The sequence below is a fragment of the Pelecanus crispus genome, chromosome 2 (assembly GCF_030463565.1).
Source record: "Pelecanus crispus isolate bPelCri1 chromosome 2, bPelCri1.pri, whole genome shotgun sequence".
Lineage (NCBI taxonomy): Eukaryota > Metazoa > Chordata > Aves > Pelecaniformes > Pelecanidae > Pelecanus > Pelecanus crispus.
Genome location: NC_134644.1, coordinates 170,680,524 through 170,700,794, shown reverse-complemented (window position 1 = coordinate 170,700,794; position 20,271 = coordinate 170,680,524). Strand labels below are relative to the sequence as shown.

General features: G+C 36.2%; 1 protein-coding gene across 1 annotated transcript in view; it reads left to right on the top strand.

The window, feature by feature from the left end:
• TRAPPC9 (trafficking protein particle complex subunit 9) overlaps positions 1 to 20,271 on the top strand; it is a 517,114-nt gene that overhangs the window by 185,675 nt on the left and 311,168 nt on the right. The window contains exon 20 of the mRNA XM_075704831.1: positions 11,900 to 12,010. Within this exon, the coding sequence (XP_075560946.1) occupies positions 11,900 to 12,010 (111 nt within the window). The remainder of the gene's footprint in view (positions 1 to 11,899; positions 12,011 to 20,271) is intronic.

Sequence of the window (20,271 nt, the reverse complement as noted above, 5' to 3'; positions counted from 1 at the left end):
ATCATTACTAAAACCTGTATGCCTAAAATTCATCAGAAACTGAATATAATCAGTTTTAAGAATTATTTGTTTTGATAAAATTGTCTTTATTTGCTGTTAAATAGACAGTTCCTATTCTGTATGTTTTTCTTAATTTTATATTGCTTTGCATACTGAAAGCAGCTTTTGCAAAAATGAATTCTGTAAGTTAATGATTTTACTGATCCTTAATCAACAGTTTTTTGGTAATGAAAGTTCCCCTGTGCTAGTAGCTAAATACTCTACAGTCTTGAAATATTTGGGGTGTATTCACATTCTGGCAGTTCCAGAGGTGGCCTTTGACTAGCTGTCATTCAGAAGATGAATAAACAAGCTTGGGTTTGTTGGGAAGAAAGAAGATTGAGAATGGACTTTGTTTCAGTGCATAAGTACTTCTGAGGTATAAATATCAAGGAGGAGGAAATACTCTGAGATGAAGGATGAAGTTAGTGCTGGAAAAAAATTGTTACAAATTGGACAGGAATATGCTTCTATTAAAAATCCCCTTGTAATGATCAGCTATCAACTGCCACAGTAGCAGGATTATTGAAAAGAAAGCCAGTGTGCATAGAGGCAAGAAGCATTTTGTTTGGTTTAAAGTATGAAATTATTTCAGTGCAATTATGATTACATAGTAGTTGACAGTGAACTTAATTGATCCAAGACATTCCCACTGGTCCTAGAACCTTTTTCATTATAGACTTCAGAAATAAAACCCAAAGATAGGCAAGAAGGGAATATAAGTCTAGGAGATAATTGGAGCATATTTTCTGTGGAAAAAAAAAAAGTAAAGTCTCAAGAAAAGTTACCGTATCTAGTTTGGGGCTTGAACTTGGAGAAACGTGAAGAAAAGTGGACAAGTTGGAGAAAGTCTAGAGCAAGAGTGGTAAAATGGGATTTATGCTAAAACATAAGTTTATAGAAACTCTTGGTCTTGCTGAAGCCAAAGAGAGGACTGACAGAGGACTTAAGTTTTTAATTACATAAATGGCCCTGCCGAGAGGATGGGTGTCTGTTTTCACAGCAGGTAACACAGTAAATAATGACCTTCACATATAGCAAGGGGATTTTAGGATAGGCAAAGATAACGAAACACTGAAATAGTTTTTGTAAAAAATGTTTAAAAATGAGACAAACAAGATTGTCTCAAGCTGAATTTGTTTTAATGAGTAGATTTTGTCCAGCTCTTATAAAAGAGACCTAAAACTGTATGGCTTTATTGGTACGCAGGGTTGTCAAGCATTTTGCTGCTTGAAAGTAGAGCATAATGGGTGTCAGGTTGGACGGGGCTCCGAGCAACCTGATCTGGTTAAAGCTGTCCCTGCTCACTGCAGGGGGTTGGGCTAGATGACCTCTAAAGGTCCCTTCCAACCCAAAGCATTCTATGATTCTGTGATTCTATGATCATTTTATTCTTTTAGAAACTGCTCTATTAAAGTAAACCTAATACTACCTGCAAAGTCAGAACACTGTATCCAGAACAGCTGTTTGCAAAATCCCAGGAACCTTATTAATGATGTCCAGAGTTTCATCCCTGCAATGGCACATTCTTAGGCCTTTGTAAGGTTTTCAAGGTTTAATAAGTGATCTCTCTTTATCAACCTGAAAGTAGCACAGCATCTACTTTAAATAGTTTTCAAGAAGATTCATTATACAGGTTAAAATACTCAGATTGCATTTATTATTTGCATGCATAGTCCTCTTCATTCAATGTCAAAAATGTCCTTTGTACTCTGTCTATGTATACTTTTAAATGGACAGCACGACTGCTCTTTGGTTCGCTGCAATTACTTTCCTGTAGTCACAGAGCAGCTTGGGTGTGAAGCTGTGAACCTTCCATAAAAGCTTCAAATACAACGTGATACTTTTATTTGAAACTCTCTTGTTGGTAAGCTGGCTTTTTGTGCTAGGTTTCCCCAGCTGTGTTTTGTGTAAGACAAGGTCATCCTACCCCTGCCTTGTCCATCTATTCTCAGGAATTTACTATGTGAGGAAAGTATTTAATCCTGAAATCTTTAAAAATAGATTGAGGTGCTAATTCAAAGGTAGAGTTTCTGTGTTGTTCAGCTGTGTACAGTTTCACAAGTCTTATAACAGCAGGTGCTATATATAGTGGCTCCAATTCAGCCAAATGCTTCAGCTCATATTGTATGCGTTTGCTTCATTCTTTGCCTGTTCATCATACCAATCAGCATTTAAGTCAGTGGAAACTTTATTTTAAGTGATTTGCTGATTGGTGATGTAGTTAAAGATGTGACTGCTTTTAATTAGGGTGCCAAAAAGCTTTATTGAGTTGGGGGAAAATACTGTAGTATTTAAATTTCTTTCAGAAGTGTTTTATTGCAAGACCTGTCAGAAGGCTATACAGATTCTTTTTTTTGTTGTTACAGTAGGTATATATTGTCTGCTAAGTCATGATTGCATTTTGGTTTTAAGTGCTTCTTATCTCTTGTTTGTTCTATACCATTAGCTTTCATGATCATTAACACCATTCCTGTACTCCTGTGCTTCCCCATGTTGATTCTCCATCAGAAGTAGTCATGTGTCATTCGATATTATGTGTGAGAGTGAAAAATAACAGAAATATGTCATCTTCCAATCTGCTAAGGATAAATATTTATCATTAAATGAAAAAAAGTGGGTTTTTTGACTGTTGATCATCTCTGCCAATATCTGAGACTCAGTGAGAATAATTTATAAGTAAAATTTTGTATGATTACTTGCTCTGTTAAAATTTGAATCTGATTTCCTTTTGGTTTACAGCTGAGATTTCATTGCTTAAATTCTATCTGAGGCGCTGAGCTATTTTTGTTTAGTCATTATGAGAAACTGTATTTCATAATTTACCTTCTCAGCTGTCACTTCAGAACGAAAGTTATCATTGCTTTCATTTTCTGGATTCAATTTTTTCCCTTTCTTTTATGTTTTTGTTGGTTTTTTTTACATTTTACCCCAACAAAAGTGGGAAACAATAGCTTACTAGCTGCTGGGCTTAAAAAGTCAAAGCAAAATAAAAAACTTTGAACATTCATTCTTCCCTTAAGCCTTTACTGAAAAAAAAAAGGAAAAATGTTAATGAAATCACTTTTTCCCCCCCGAGTTGTAACATAAAGATTATGGTTTATGTAAAAGTATTCCAAACTTAATTGGTATTTCTTTTATTAGCTGCTTGAGCAGATATGCATGGGAAATACCACTGACACAGCTGGGGATTTTGGTTTGTTTTTTGTTTTCCTAAATATCTAGCCAAAATTATGTCTTCCACTCATGCACAGGTTTCTGCTTTATGGGGAGAAGTTTCATTAACTACATTTTCAGTATGTCTTAAGATGCATTTAATTCTGACAAGAGGTCCTTTTAACCTTTATCTGTGCTGGTCTGTAGAGGCGTCCGTGGTTAGCTTGATGCAGCCCTTAACATGCTGTGGTGCCTAATCTGTTGCCTAATTCTGATTCAGATAGCAGCTCTCCTGTTGGAAGAGATGATGTTCTGTCAGTAAACGGATGTAATCTGCTCTGAGGTTTTTCGCTGGGTATATCAACCTGTGCTCATTCAGCTGCCTACATCTGAAAAGACTGGCAGAAATTGTGCTGGGAAATTGTTTGCCTCTGATCGTGTTACCTGTAATTCTTGATTCTGCTTGTTTGTGCTTGCCTGGATTGTCCCATGATGCATAATCAAGAACGCAGGTGTTTAAAGCAACCCAGATATGGGTATAAGAGATAATGAGTTAATGTTGGAAGTTTTCCCAGTCTGACCTACAGCTCACTGACCTGTGGATCGCTGAAGTCTTAGAGGGTTTCAGGAATCTACTTGCTTGACTGTTTACTTACCATAAAATACAGATAAATCTATATAGTGAATTGTATTCAGTGTCTTCTGTAATCAAGCATACCATGTTAATTGATTCCTTATCATGTCTTAGCCCCAAAACTACCGGTGTGATTCCAGGCCTCAAAACAGTTCCGTTACCAGTAGATTGATTATAGGCTGCCAGCAGAGATCTGATGATCGGATCCCAGACTGCCAGTGGAGATCTGATGCTAACAGTTCAGTGTAAGGGAAACATTCTGTTGAAACTTTCATGTGAAGTACCTCTTCATTTTGATGGACCGTTAACTCTAAGAAAGTCTGCTGTTGGAGCTTGTGCTAGCTGGATTGTCTTGAACCATCTCCTTTATACGTGTTGATTCTCTCAAAGGCATTATCTGCCAGTTTTGGCGGGCACTGAATGTCCTTCCTTATTGCCTTTATCAAAGAGCAGAGAGCATGAAAAAATGCCAGGAAAAATACTGCTTCACTCCACACATTTGGTAAGAATTCAAGTAAGGCGTGCTCTGCATGCTGTGAGATGCCTGCTGGTCTCCTTGTGTCCCTTGCCATTATGCCATCAGTACAAAAGTGTCCTAAATAAGAGCCATCTACAAAGGTTGGAAAATCTTGGTCTTGCTTATTACAAAGGTGTCAAGATGGTCTAAATTTATAGATTAAGTCAATCCACAGTGCAACAGGGATGCTGCCTTCACTTTTCAGCAAGGTTCAGAAGCCAGATATGTAAGAATATACTTATCTGTAAATTCTACAAATTCAAGATGATGAACAAGGTAAATTTTTTAATTTTTTTGAGGCAGCAGAGTTTTCTTCCTATGTTAAAACCACCATACAGCTGACGAGACATCAGCTGCAGATCTCTTTTGGCAAGTGCGGAGCCTTAGACTCTGTTCTTATAATTAAGTCAGAGGAAAAAAAAAAAAAGGAACTGCAGCAGGTCTGACACTGTTAAATTCAAAGTGTCAGTTCATCTAACTGTAGGTTCAAGTTAATTTTCCTTTGTACCATTAATGTATAGCATTTAATGAAATATTTTATTTTCATAAAGAAGGCATCAGTTCATAATAAAGCCCGCAGCATGCTCCCTAGTCTAAGACCTTTCATTGTTTTGTATTTAAGTTAGGATCCAGTTTTTCCAACTTGGTTTCACCAAAGTGTTTGGAGACTGAAAAACAACAGTCTTGACTATGTGGAGGGTTCTCAGGAGATCCTCAGTTTGGTGGGTAGAACTTTGGGTCTTAATAAAATCAGACATAATTTTCAGAATTTCCATTCCAGTTTCCAGGGTTACCCACATTTTCACTACAATAAATTGTAACACAGCCTCTTCAGCAGTGTTAGGTTTGGGTTAGAAATCCTGATCATTATATATCTACAAATCATACAAGGGAAAGAGTAAACAGCACATTTCTTCAGCCATGTTCTAGCAAACATTTTTGTTAGGCAATAGAAAAGTTCTGTAGTATTTTCAGCAACACTTCTTGGTTTTTTGTAGCTGAGTTTTTAAATTAAATGTTCACATTTGCTACATTCAGAATGAGAAGTAGCTACCTACTGACAGGCAGCTGTTTCTAGTCTTCTGGTTCTCAATATTTGAATGTTCAAATGTTGTAGAGCTTTGAAGGTTGGAGAAGGACTCTTTTGATTGGGTGCTTGAAGAGCAGTCTCTTTTGTTTGGAGGAAGGCTAACATATGACCTGCTTAAGAGGAATAGATGTTTCTACATGGAGAAAATAATTGGCATTAAATTCACTGTTTTGTTAGTGAAAAACAGTCAAAATGGAAACCAGGCAAATTCAACTACAAATAAAGCTCTCATTTTGATGAATTAGACTTAATAACCATTGGAAAAATCTGTCAAGGAATGGATTTAATAACCATTTTTTAATGTTGTCAGGACCGGATGTCTTTCTAGAATATATTCTTTATCTATACACACACCACCAAGCTCAATATAGATTCTACTGAGTGGGAACCCATGACACGTGGGAGGTTACATCCAATAGTTAAATCATCTTGCTAACTTTAAACTCTGCTAATGGTATAATGTTGCAGTGGGTTCACAGAAGAGCAGCAAAAAGTAGCTTACAGATTGAGAGAATTAATTTTTGAGATTAAAATGTTAAATATGTATGGTTTGGCACATGAAGACGTGAGAACATAAATCTGCAAATATTTATAGATGTGCTGGGAATATTTAGCATAATTGAAAAGGTTTACAACTGGGAGAAGTCAGATGAGGACAGTTCTTGGAATATGTGAAAAGACCTTTTAACAGCAAGATGGATAATCTGACTTAATCATCTAAAGTTAGTCTCGAAAGCTTCGTTTTTAGAGAATTTAAGAAAAATTAAATTGAATTAAAGAAACCCTATTGAAAACAGAGTAGCACCAACAAAGATGCTCTAGATGGATGTTTTGCTATGTTGCTCTTTGTGTTTCTCAGTAGATTTTGGAGAATCGGGTTGTCATCTGGCACGCCGTTGCCTGTCGTCATTGCCAGGGCTTCTCTTCACTTTCTAGATGTCTCGTTTTGAGTAGGGATGCCTGTTTAAAGAAAACAGAAAAGAAGCAAACAAAAGCGTGGATGTGAAAACACTCCGCGATTTCAGTTGATGGGGAAACAGAGCTGAGTCAGGATGTAGATAACTTGCTAAACCCCCCTGAGCGTTTCTGGTTTAAACTGACTTTAAAACTAAGCTAGAAACAGAACCGTGGTAAGATTATTCGCTGAAGTGAGCCATCATTAGAGCATGGCAGCTGCATCTGGTTTTTAATACTGTGTTTAGTACTGTTACTGCTGTCATTTCAGAGTGGATTGGAATAGTAATCGCAATACCCCCAAAAGAAATTGCTAGATCACAGTGTAATTGTCTCTTGCCTTAAGTTCCCATGGCCCCAGTTCTGTGACTATTTCTGGAATCATAACTGGCATTGTAAGATTTTAAAAATACAGCATGATTCATCATGTCTCTAGTTTTTGTTTGTGTTATATCCTGAATTCTGCAATAGAGGATAACAGAAATTAATTTATATAATAAATCTTCACAACACTGTTGAATTAACTCAATTTTCAATAAAAAATTAAAAAATCTTATTTTTTTATTGTTTGAAATGAGTATTGACTTAAATTTGCATGTTATTTTGAGACTTTCAGATTATAAATCAATCAGCTAAAAATGTTTCATGTAATTCTAGTTTTTATCTGTACAACCTTCTGTGTTACTTGTAAAAGAAAATCTTGAACGTGAAATCTATGGTAGATTTTTCTAAAGGAAACATCATGGGCAAATAAGGAAGATCATTGAAATGGAAAATGCACGTCGTGAATTTTAGTATTCTTCCACTTAGGCTCTGAAACTGTTTGTTTGACCCAGGCTTATTTCTTTTCCATTAGCAGTCGAAAATGACAGATGGAAAGAGGAGTAACGCTCTTTCAAGAACTTTTGTTCTTTGTCCTAGTGTCTATATACAGACCCGTACAGCTTTAATTCATCTTCATTTAATTTGGACTTTTAACATAAAGCAGTAACTTGTATATCATTCTGTTCAGAAAAGACAGATGTTGTGGTTTTGGCATCTCCTGTATTTTTCTGGATAATTTTATATTTTATTTCCCAGGGAAATGAAATTTATATGATCACTTTAACTGTTTCCCCTTCTCCCCTAGGTAAATTTTGACTAATTTCGTCCAGCTTCAGGGAAAAGTTAAATATATTCCTGCAGATTGGTAACTGGATATAGAAGACATATCCTAATTTATGTCCCAGTGAGGACAGGCAGAAGCAGGGGCTCAGCAGTTACCTGCTCTGTTCCCTGCGCCAGTTGGCATGGATGAGCTCGGGGCCAGCCAAAACCATCGTGCTGCCCGCTGTGGTTGATGGATGGGTAGGAAGCTGTGGGTAGTTTGGGGGGTGTATGATGAGGAGATAGGAATGTGGATATATGGGAGTTGAGATTTGTGTGGTGCAATAGTGTATATCTGTCCTGTATCTTCCCGAATAATCCATGAAGAGTGGATTATTTGGGTTTTATAAAAATGGGAAACTGCACTAATCCATATTATTTTCTTAAATGTAAGTCCATAAGTATATAGAATAAAACTAGATAATGGTTTAATTTTGTGTGTGTCAGTGTGTGATGGTACTACGCTATCTCAGTAGATGTTCTGGAGGAAAAAAAACCCCACAAAATCAAAACACCCAAACACAAATTGACTTGCTTTAGATATGTTTGACCCAAACTTTAAAAAGGGAGCTAGTAACAGCAAAATGACCCCAAACCGCTATGAAGACTGGGAAGCCACTGATGACCCTGCATGTTGTGTGAAATATTGAAGATGGAGTTCTCCACCTTCTCTGGGGTGAATGGTGACTAACATCTACTTAACTAGACTTAGAGGACTCAAAATCCACTCAAAGTGGATTTTTTCCCGAGTAACTCACCCTGTACCTCCCTCCCCAATCCACTGAACACTTAGTGTAAACTGTTATATGGTGGTAGATAGTTAGGAAGAGTACGAAGAAATTGGGCAAGTGTGGGATAATCTTTCTCAGTTCCAGGAATCAGTGGCTTATGACTGGTATTCTCAGCCAAAAATTTCAGTAGGTCATTATGGTATATAATTTAATCATCTTTAGATCCATTTATTGTTTTGAGTGTTTTAAGTTTTTAAAAGCTTACATACTTTTTTTTTTTTAAATTAATTTACTTAGTATGGAGGCCAGGGTTAATGGTCTAAGATTTACTCTATTGCCTTAAAATCCTTAAAACAATATGACATTGGAAAATTCTCTGATACAGAGATCTGTTTAAGCAACAGATTGCTGACTGGACATACATGTAGTAGTTCAGCAAATCAATATTAGAGTTCCTTTATCACACTTGCATGATTATGACTTGCCCCTCAAGTCTCATTTAGTGACACTTTGAGATAGGTTCTTTAATTCCTATCTTGCAAAGGACAGCCTTCTGTAAGTTCACCTGTAGTGAAAATTGATATAAATAGTTCATTTGGCTTTCTTGCTAATTCTTTGTTTTCCTGGAACTTTCACTTTAACCCAGATCATAACTCACCACCATCAGTTCTACACAGTCCTACTGGTTGTGGCATGTTAAAAAAAAAAAAAAACAATCATGCTAGTTTTCAGATCTTTAGCAAATTGCTCTTTTAACAGCTTGAAGGTTTCTTTTTTCCTTTTAAAATTTATTATGGTGTTATCTCTGATTTTCCAGAGCTTATGCTTTGTCTTGGTTTCCTTACTTGGATACAGCTTCCAGTATTTGAAGCTTGCCATTTTAATTAAAATATTTTTGTAACCTTTAATTGTGTTTGGTTTTCATTGCTCTAATAGCCTCTTTGATACTGTCCTGTATTTACTCTGAACATCTAATGCTATCTTTTTCTACAGTCTTAATGTTACCTTCAGTCTTTTTTATAACTATATTTTGTAAGTTTTCAAAGTAGTGTAATAATTCTGTAATTTTGATTTTTATTAATATTAATTAATAAAATCTTTTAAGGGTGTTCACTCTCTTTGGGTAAAACCTGAATATAGAGATTATATAGAATTAGAATGTATATTTAATCTTTAGATTCCCCTGGAGAATTAACTTAAAATTCACAAGGAAAGTATTATATCCCCTACATGTCTATTTTGTGTAGTGTTCGAAGAGGATGAAATAAATGTCATGATGATGAATAATTTTCACTGAATAGTCCAAGAGTTCATATTTGGGAATTTTTAGTATTAGTGATGGTGTTTAGTCCTGAAGGGCTGCTGCTTGTATAGGTCCTTTATATTTATGGCATGAATTGTGTTATTTACATCTTTGGTTCTGCTGCCAAAAGATACTGCACAAGGCTTGAATGTTATTTCAGGCAATTGTTTGGTTTTGCTATGGGATAAATAAAAAATTCCTTCCATGTTGAATTTTGTAAACATAGTCTACACTAGAATTCTCTCTTGCAGATCATAACTTCATATCTACTGGAGAGGCAGAAGTTTGCTCTGTCTTTAGAGGTCTTGTCCTACTCTCCCAACGATGAGATGGAAGCCAGGCTTTTTTTTTCATTCTCTCTTTCTCATTCCTTAGTGGTTAACAGGGTAGTTACCAACTCAAATACTACCCTTCCAGTTATTTCTTTCTTGTGAGCTGTTTAAGGAAGAGAGTTTCTAATAAGAGCTATGGCTTCTTATTTGTTCTAAATTATTGAGTTTTGACATGTTTGCTTCAGGCACTCAGGTATCTTCATACATTCTTCCCTGTATTCATGTTTTATTCAGCTTTTACCCAAAGAGAGTGAAACCCCTTAAAATATATATAAAAAAAACCCTCCACCACCACTTTTGCTTTTTACTTTTGCTGTAAGACATGCTACTGTCCCCAAGCAGTGCTTGCTTGTCATTCAGGGCCCGATTGTGTGCGACATTTCTATCACTTTTGTGACCTGAACCTTAACCCCCCGTGCTTGTCCTAAAAGTGTTCCCATCTCAAGGGTTTGCAAAGTAGCAACACAGTTCCTTCTGTACGTACTCTGAAAATGGTGTCTCTTGATTTTCAGAAGAGACTTGTGTTATGAACCAGAGAATGTTTCCAAAGTAGAAGAGCAGTTCTTAACTCTTGCACCTCTTGAGTTTAATTGCCTTTGGAATGGCCAGCGTTTGAGTTTAATTGTAAATTATTATGCAATAGGATAAACATACTTGGTTGCCTGAGACACACAACTGTATCTTTCTTACTTTGAATATGCTTATTGTTTGAAAGATGGCTCTGCCGACTCTCACCTTACCGACATACTCCTCTTTCTTCCCTTTTGGGGAGTGTCTGATTTCAAGTGAACTCTCTCAAATTAATGCTGCTGGTGGCTTCTACTTCTGACACCAAATACAAGTTGCTTTTCCCTACTTACTGATTCTGATAGCAGTTATATGGGATGAGATGATCCATAATCTTTGTACAATAGCTATGCTACTCTATATTGTAATTCACAATAAGCCACCTAATTTTGCTACATGTGCATTTAAACTTCAAAGTCAGTGATAGCTAAAGCTAAATTGTAGTGATGCTTAAGGCTGGGATATTTCTCTGTTGTTAAGTAGCTTCTTAGGAAGTTTTGAATTTCAGAGTAGGCTGATGAAGCTTTATTGCAGCTTTATGATTGTATTTGGCATTCTGGTATCTGGTTCTGATATTTTTCCATGTGTATTATATTATAATCACTCAATGCTGCTATTTGTGCTTAGTTTCACAAGGAAGAAAAGTCTATAAACAAGAATAAAATTTTACAGTGAAGTTTCTTTTCTTTACCTTTGTCAGTATTATTTCCTAAGGTTACCAGAAATGCAGTTGCTATATTTATACTGAATGCTTCTAGGGAAATTTGGATTCGAAGCATAATAGCTGACAAATATAAGCTTTTCTGTGAGAGGTGTCTGTGTTTGCCTTTCTTGCAGAAGGGACAGAGTTGTCTCTTTCAGAGCAGTTGGTATGATGGAAAAGTACTGTAGTTGCCAGCTTGCTTTGGTCTGTAGACAAACCAGCTGTCGTAGTAAATGGAATCACTCCCTGCCACTGGGCAAGGATTTAAATTTTTGCTTGTAAATTTGTTTCTTAAAAAGATAATGTCAAGATAATTTGAAATAATAAAACTGTTTCATGTGAATGCTCAAAGAACTGAAAAAAAATCTGTGGCTTTTTCCATAGAAGTGAGTCTGAAAGCTGCAGAGTGAGTATATATACAGGTGATCAAATGCTATGGGGCTTAATACTGTGCAGGTCGTAATTGTCATGGAACAACTTCTCTTTAGGATATACACTTCTGTCTAGTTTTAGTTAAAAAAAAAAAAAAATCCAGTAATGACAAAAAGAAAAGTTAATTCTAGTAAAAGAGTAAGATACTCTTATAATTGGAGTAGGGTATAAAACGTGTGTATATTTATATTTATGCATATATATTTATGTATAAATGTTAATTCTGATATATGTATAATAATTCTGTGGTGTGTTATTGAAATTGTGCTATTCTTTTTTCCCCTCATCTGAACAGCACCCGGCAATGCCATCTACTTCTTGACGTCTTCAATTCTACGGAACACGAGTTGACCATCAGTGCTAGGAATAATGAAGATTTAATTCTGCATGCTGGGGAATGTCAGCGGTAAGTGCTTTCAGTATTAAAAGGGCCCTGGTTTTAACCTTATTATTTATTTATTTATATGCAATTGATGATATTTGGGGCCTGTTTTTCTCTTTAAACATTGTACACATGTCAAAGAATAAAAGAGTTTTACTTGCTTTAAGGTGCATCACTGAGGTCTAGCAATATCTTATGTGAATTTATTTTGGCTATGAATCTAGTAGTACTGAAAATAACAAAATAGAAAATAATTGGTTCTGAGGTGTACAGGTGGGTATAGCATTGACCCATCTCGCTTAAGTCATTTTTGTAGAATGTTTTCATATAATTTTCATGAGCTCTGAACGTAGTTCTGATGTTAAAACCTGATTTCACTAGTTCGTTATCCTTTCCCAGTTTTAAATGGTCTTCTCTTTATGTGATTTCCCAGCCATTTCATCAGTTTTCGTAGCAAGAAAACTGTAGGAAAGAGAAATAGAATTGAAGAAAAAGCAATCACAATCTCTGTGAATAAAATATTCTAGATTAAGTAGGCTGTTATGTGTATTGGTTCTTACAACCCTACTATGGTGATGTAAAGATCATTTTGTAGCAAACGATAACCATTATTTGCCATAATATATCTACTTAGGATTCCTACTGTTGGCTGTATACTAGGTTGCTTGGTTTATCTCCTTCAGATGATCATTACATCTAGATGACACCATTTTCATCTTGGAAAGATGAAGCTGTGAAAATGGAAATGTTTCCATTTGGTCATGGGCTATCTGCACAGTTCTCTTCTTTGGGAGAGTTGTGCCGCAGTCTTAAATAATGCAACTGATAAACTTATTTAAAGAGAGATACTTTCATGTCTTCAAATCTCAGTCTGAATATTGAGTTCAAAGTAAAACACATCAATTGCCAGGCATGCAATTGTCAAAGCCAAGTATAGAATATGTAACAATAGCAGTAAATTTGGAATGCTTTTTGCCTTAGTGACTCCGAAAGCACAACCATGAGAAAATACATTGACTCAAACAAAGCTGAATTTTCTCAATTTTATTTTATCAAGGAATGGACAAAAATATCAGTAACATACAGTGCTTGTTCCTTTTATTTAGAAAGAATTGGGTTATTTTCTTTTTTTAAAAGCAGTCTAAATACTCACCAGAATGTTCATGTTCTTATCCGTACTGTTTTGTAATTTTGTTTTTCTGCCTCTTGCTGTTTCCCATTGTTTTTGTAGTTGGTAAATGTTGAGATTTTTCACTCCCAACGTTCGGCACAAATGTAACAAATAGAAATAATGATACAAATAAGGTTATAAAATTACTGTGCATCTCCTTGATTGAATTACTTTTATTTTGCTATGGATTTAATAATTTAGGTTTAAATATCCTTAAATGATTATATTGTAAAGTATATAAACCCTTTCAATAAGTCTTTTGAAGCAGTCATTTATCAAGGCAGATTGTGTATTTTTTTGCAAGTATTTAAACCTTTTAAGGATAGTGATTTTTATTTTCACTGCAAAATATTTTATTGTTTTACCCTTGGTTGGAAGTTGCACTGAGTTTTCTATCAGTTCTAAACTCATTTGTTAAATATTTCTTGGATTATAAATGCTTTTAACTGTAACAATGTGTATATAGCTCCTATGTTGCTTAGAGTTTTAATTTTTATTCTGATGGATCTGCTACAGAAACTTAGGTGGAACATACACTAGGCCGTAAAATTAGCATGCTTGTTCTAGCAAAGTGCTTTTGTTAATCTTACACTGAGAGAAAAAAAAAAAAAAAATCAGAAATCTTCCCCTTTTTTGGAGCAAGGGTCAATGGTTCTAGGTCTTTCTTTTTTAACATAGGACAATCATTCTCAGGAGTTTGCATTTGAACGAAGTGTTTTCAGTCAGGATAGACAATGCTTTTCAACAAAGCCTACTCATAGATTCTCCTTTTATAATTTTTTTCTTATCTGTGCACATTGACCTTTTTGTTAATATCTGATTAATACTTAAGGAGAGGCTCTTCAGTCAAGTTCAGGTCTTTTTTCCCCTTCCCTGTACCTGCTTGATTCTGTCCTCATTCTTAATGTTTTCTTCATTCCATTTTTATTTAAATTATAACTTTTTTGCCAGCTTTGGTCACTCTTGCTTCCTTTTGTAATTTACTCTCCCTCCATTCAACACCATCATTTTGAAATCTCCTGTCCTGACAAATTGTAGATAGCAGAAAATTGTTTTCTTCATTCCCGTTCTTATTGCTGGAGATTCTAAGTGGTTTCATATTCTCTGCCTACAGACTTACAAAGAAGGATAATGCTGCATCCTGCTTACTGCTTGCTTGATAATTTGGGCTTAGTGATTATTTTGCTCACTCATTTTTCTGTCTCTTACCATTGTATTTTCTGTGGACGCACCAATGGAAAGGATCAGCCTTTCATTTTTTTCCTGTATCCCAAGATGTTACTTAGTGATCTTCGTACTCCCCCTTTTGGTTTCCATATGATTTGAAGTGTTTCTTTGTGTCCCATTATGGGACAATTAGTGATATGTTTTACTTTGAAGCCTTTTGTTCTCGGAAGATTGCGGTGGTCAGGAGAGAGGACTAAGACTCATTTGGAGGAGAGAGGGAAAAGCAAGGAAATTTGCCCTCCCTCTCCTGTGAGGTGGCACGTTGAAGAAAAGAGAGGGGCAAGGGTTTTGGAGGGTCCTTCGAAGAAATCCTGAAAATATAATTAGGTTTAATTACAAAGCTAGATTCAAAATCAAATTATTTTTAGCTGCTTTACATCTGCAAGTTTTTTTAAGCTTTAACATACACAGGGATATTCATTGGGCAACTGGTGTCCTGGCAAAAAGTTGTCAGATGAGTTACTCTGCTGAAGTTCTGGCAGCAGTGAGTGATGCTGAGATGTCGGCAACATCTTCAGTTAATAAAAAATGTGTTTGATACCACACTGTGGTGTCAACATGTTTTGTTAATCTGTCTGGTTGAATATACTTCACGTGATGATGAGGGAAACAAGTTCTCTGATACATGCTATTGGAAAGCTCAGCCTTCAGATATTTTGCTTGACTAGCAGAACCTCCGGTCTGCAAAGCTGTTTCTTGAAGTAGTCAACTGCACACTCTTGAAGGGGCTTTGCTGTGAATGTAGAAATGTTTTGAATGTAATTAGCAGTAAAACTGAACTTGTTTATCACAGTGATGTGGCATTCAACAGCTTGTTCTGAAATGGAAGAATATAGCAGACAGTTCCGGGAGGGGAATTGTATTATGTATGTTAACAAAAAGTGTTGCCACTAGCAGTGATTTTAAGTTATTGAAAAACTTAGGTATGGTAATTATTGTGTTTCTTACTTGATTATCAAACCATGAAAATTAAATTTCATGACAACCCTCATTTATGCGTAAATCACTTCATAATTTATGTTAATAGATGTTATCTCATTATGTGCCCCAGGATATCTCATTTTGTACAACATACCCTGCATTGCCTTTACATTTCTATTCTGTGCACGGTGTGTCTGGCAGTCGGGAATGGCAAACTTTATTGTCAGTGGAAGATTTATCATGGTGATCGTCTGAGGAGGTCAATCCTCTCATCTATCCTTGTGGTGCAACACAACTGAGTTGTTAAAGTCTTCCGTGTATGTGAGACTCCATAGTTGGTGGCTGTAGATACGACACTTTTAGACATTAGAGTTTTCAGACTGATTTGGCCTTGGTGTGAGGACTGTAGGGATTAAAGCTTGGGACTGCCCAGTAATAGGGCTGGAGCGAGAAGTTAAGAAATGGAAAGCAAACGGGACCTGGGTAAGAACAGACTGGAGAAAAAGGGTCAAATGGTGTCAGTCATGGAGGAGCTGTGAAGGATCTCTCACCATTCAGGCATCTTCCCAACCAGAGAGGATATCTTATCCACTAGATGCTGGAATGAAATCTAAAATTTTTTGAGAGCTGTATTTCCTTGAGAATAGTGAGTAGCCCTGAAGCTTCTGAATAGGTGTATCACTGGTACAGGCCATCATAAATGAGGAAGTCCTTCAAATGGCAGAGGCTTTTGTGCAAAATTTACAAGTTCTGACAAGTACTGGTGATCCACATGTGAATGCCAGTGTGAAATAACATGATGGAATTTGTTTTGCTTTTTTTAATTGGGAGTTGTATAAGAAAAAATAGGCTAAAGAAATACTACAGTAGCAAAGTCAACACTCACAAGTTAAGAACTGGCAAGCTTCTCGCTGGGTTGGCAGTTCCTGCCTTTTAGCAGGCTTATACGGTTAAATGAGTGAGTTTACTTAGACATATCCACTATAGTAAGTTTTGTTGTTTTGGTTTTTTTTTTAGAGTCAGCAGAAGTATAGCTGTTTGTCTCGGTTTTGATAAGTGAACTTTTGTGTGTATTGACTTCACCTATTTTTAAATACTTTTTTTGTTAAATTCTAATGAGTGAAGAATAATTAAAGAAACAAATTATTATTATTATTTATATACCAATCATCACATAGTATGGTGTTCCTTTCATCCATGGGAAGTAATGAATTTTCTAAAAGTCCTTTGTGTGCATACTATTAATGAGGGCCATTGACTATTGCTTAATTATTTTATTTAAATGCATTGATTAATTGAGCTGTGACGTCTGTGATGTGGTATACTGCAATTTCTGTTAGTTAACAATGTGTATACATATTGAAAACATTTTGAAATAAGTCTTCTTCCAAAGGGTATGAGACTTAAAAATTCTTCCCCTTTTTAAACCATAAGTTCCCTTAATAAATTTATTGTCCGTGTCTAAGTAAATCACGAATGTTATTTCTCGTAGCTGCCAAGTCAGTGTTTAATTTGTGCTTTTGTTTATGACAATGCATGTTGTCTGTATGAGAGATTAATGATTTTTTCCTTACACTGCTGTTGCAGTTTATGTTTTAAAGACAAAGCCGCTATGACTAAGGCTTTGCATGCTGTCATCGAGAGAAAATAAAATTTCACAGCGATTTCCTTGGGTCTTCATGTTAAAACCATGGCAAGCTGGAAGTTTTGGAGATACCTTCAAGTCAAATTAAAAAAAATCAAACGTTGTATTAACTAAAACATGAAAATCACCTGCTGTTTTCAGGGTAATCATTTTTATTTTGTCTTTTACTTGGCATTTTTTAAAAACACATTTAATTTTTTAAGACTTGCCTTTTTTACTAATAGCCAAATCAATCTTTAAATATACTTTCTAATTTTGAGTTAATAATTAGTTATTTTCAACAAAGAAATTGGAAAGGAAACGTTCGTTTGGGTAGGAAAGGGTGATATATCTAGCACTGGTCAGATCGATAGTATGATCCAGTTCTAATATTTATATTTATTTCAAAGCGCTTTGCAGAAGTTGGAGACGTTACAGGAAGAATCTGCAAAAGTCATAGGCTAAGAAAATAATAAACATAATAATAAAAAGATAAAGTTCAATAGAAGGCATAATAAAGAGAAATTTGGGGTTTGGACTGCTTTATAGTAAGAGCAGTCAAGGAATTCCTGCACTGAAATGGGACATGCTTCCCATGAAAAGTTACGCCAGATGCTCTTTTGAGGTCCCTTCCAACCTTGGCTTTTCTATGATTCTGATTCTTTGGTAAGGTGCAAAGGCACATGTGATCTGAGAACAGGACAGGCGAATAGAAATAGGGAATAATAAGTGAGAATTATGACATTTAGTTGTGGTCACATGTATACAAGACAGAGGAGATCAAATGGTAGAAGATGCAGATAATGGATGAAACTAATGTAGGCATTGACTTTGGTTTGATAAGCACAGTAAAATTTAAAAGGGATTATTAATGTATTCTATGAAGTTGGGCGCAGAGAAGGGCTCTCTCTTAAAGGTTAAGGGAGGTGAGTACACCAAGAAAAACTGAGCTTTGAGCTGTCTATGAATACAGCTAGAAATGAAGAGACTTCCAGGCCTCAGACGTCATCAGGTTGTTCAGCTGTCTTCCTCACAGAGAAGTGGAGGCAAAGAACCTGGCTGCTCCTAAGGTGTCCTGAGCGGAATTGCTGAGGACCTGCCTGCAACAGCCACGCTTCCCAACAGGAAGATCTTTTCCAGTGTTCTCTCCCTGTAATTGATGATGGGCAAACAAATACCCTTGTAGGTTTTACAGCAACAAATAAGTGAATAGACGCCTGTTCCTCCCTTCGTTCCCTCCCCAGTCCAGTATTATCCTTTTGTTCTGAAAATACAGTTACAGTGTATTTCTATAGGCAGTGTGCAAGAGAATCTTTTTCCTATGATTTGCATTTGAATTTAGCATTTCTGTTTCTGTCAAAACCACACATATTTGGAACACAGGTAAGCCTGCCTTCTGTAATTGCTGGTATGGAGAGTTTGCCCCTCTCTCAGGTTTGTCTGTCTAAAATGTTTCTCCCCTCCCCCAGCTTCATTTGAAAGGCCCAGTGTGTTGCTTGTGTGAATCGGAGGATGCTACACTGGGTAGGCAACTGGTTTGGTACTATGTGACTACTCAGATCTTTCTCTTCTTCCCACTTCAGAAGTAGGTCTAAGCAATTTGACTGTTTTTGTAAATTGGGAGTGGATAACTCACTGGATCTAGCCTGCATGGCAATTTTTCTGACCTCTTTGAATATTGACTTGATCTCAGGAGACCTAATTTGCACTGTTTCTAATATTTTGTGTACGCAGCTAGGGAAACACGAGGTTTGTGAGTGCAGGCCAAGTTTGTCTCTGACAGGATTTATTAAGTTTAATAGGGCACAACATAAACGTGGCTAGATAAGTTGGCCCCTATACAAAATATTACACAGATATAGTAGGAGCTTGCTATCCTAGTTTTACATGATCTGTAAATCACTCAAAATCCAAAATAGTCATCATCATTTTCCCCTTAAATCATAAGTAGATCACAGGTTGTAGGAAGTGCAAGGTTCAGAAGCTATCTCTTGAAAATGTCAGAACAATGATTTCAGAATTCAGATTTAGAAATTACTAGAAGAAAGAGCTTTTTTTTTTTTTTCCATAGAAGAAACCAGACTTTTTCCTTCCTTCATTTCTTCTGTAGATGGAAAAATTATTTATTTATTGAAATTTTTGGATACTAGGCACATTTGTGGAAGCATTTGACAAAGTGCAGGCCTATTAAAAAATTGGCTGAAGTGCTAATACTTTTTAATTGGGTTTTCATTTTTGTGCAAGATACGTGGAAGAAAAAGTAAGAATGTAAGAAAATCCATAAATGTTTCTTTTGTTAGATAACAATGGAGCAACAAGCTAAACAGGAAAAAATACTGCTTCCTGAAGGAAGTCATAGTTGAAAGGGCTTGTGCTTGCCCTTAATTCACGCATATTCAAGCCAATAGATTCGTATTGTGGTTTTAGAAAAATCATGTTTGAACAGTGATGGATGACAGAAAAAAGCGGAGAATGAAGGTGAACATTATCAACCTTTCACTGGGCATTAGTCCCCTCATTAAAATTATCTAAAAAATACCAACATTCGCAGGAAGAAATGATTCCATGGAAAATCTGGGGTTTGTCCATTCTTTTTCTAGCGGACTTTCTGAACATTGAAGGAGAAAGGTAAGTAGTATTAATCAGCATTGCTTTTTCTACCGATGTTTGTCAGTAGTTCTGTGAGATGGAAACTTAATCAAAATTTCTGTTTGTTCCCCAACCTACTCAGTGGTCAGCACACCTGAGGTAGGCTGTTGCCATCTCTCTTCTTTTAGTAAAGTCCAAGTTAGAAACCAAGGAATACCAAGTGAAATGATGCTAGACAACCACAAGGTAAAAAGGTGCCATAGAGATCAGCACAGACAAGTAGGGAGGTGCATATCTGCAGCTCTACTAATATAGTTGGCATGGCCCAAATTTCTGTAAGACTTGCTTTGGTGTCTAAATTCAAGGTAGGCTGCAACCATTGTTATTGCACAGGTTATTTCATAATTCTTTCTTTTCTGGTTGAAGGTGGCACTGCCTAAGGCATGACAGGTGAAGGGAGCAAAAACTGAGTATCACTTGCGTGCTGCTGTGCTACATGAGTCTTTGTGGCCAACTTCCAGGTTAGCCCTGCTCTGAGTGTGGGGTCTGAAGTGGACGACCTCCAGAGGTCCTTACCAACCTAACATATTCTTTGATTTGAAAATTTACCTACATGTTGATAAACTCACGCTTTCTTCCCAAAGCCAACAGTGTTACGGGCACGTGTCCATATGAATTGATTCCTCTCTCACTTTATTCCTCCAGAGGACGAATTCCATTCCTTAGCTTTTCTTCCTTTATTTTTCTGTTGTT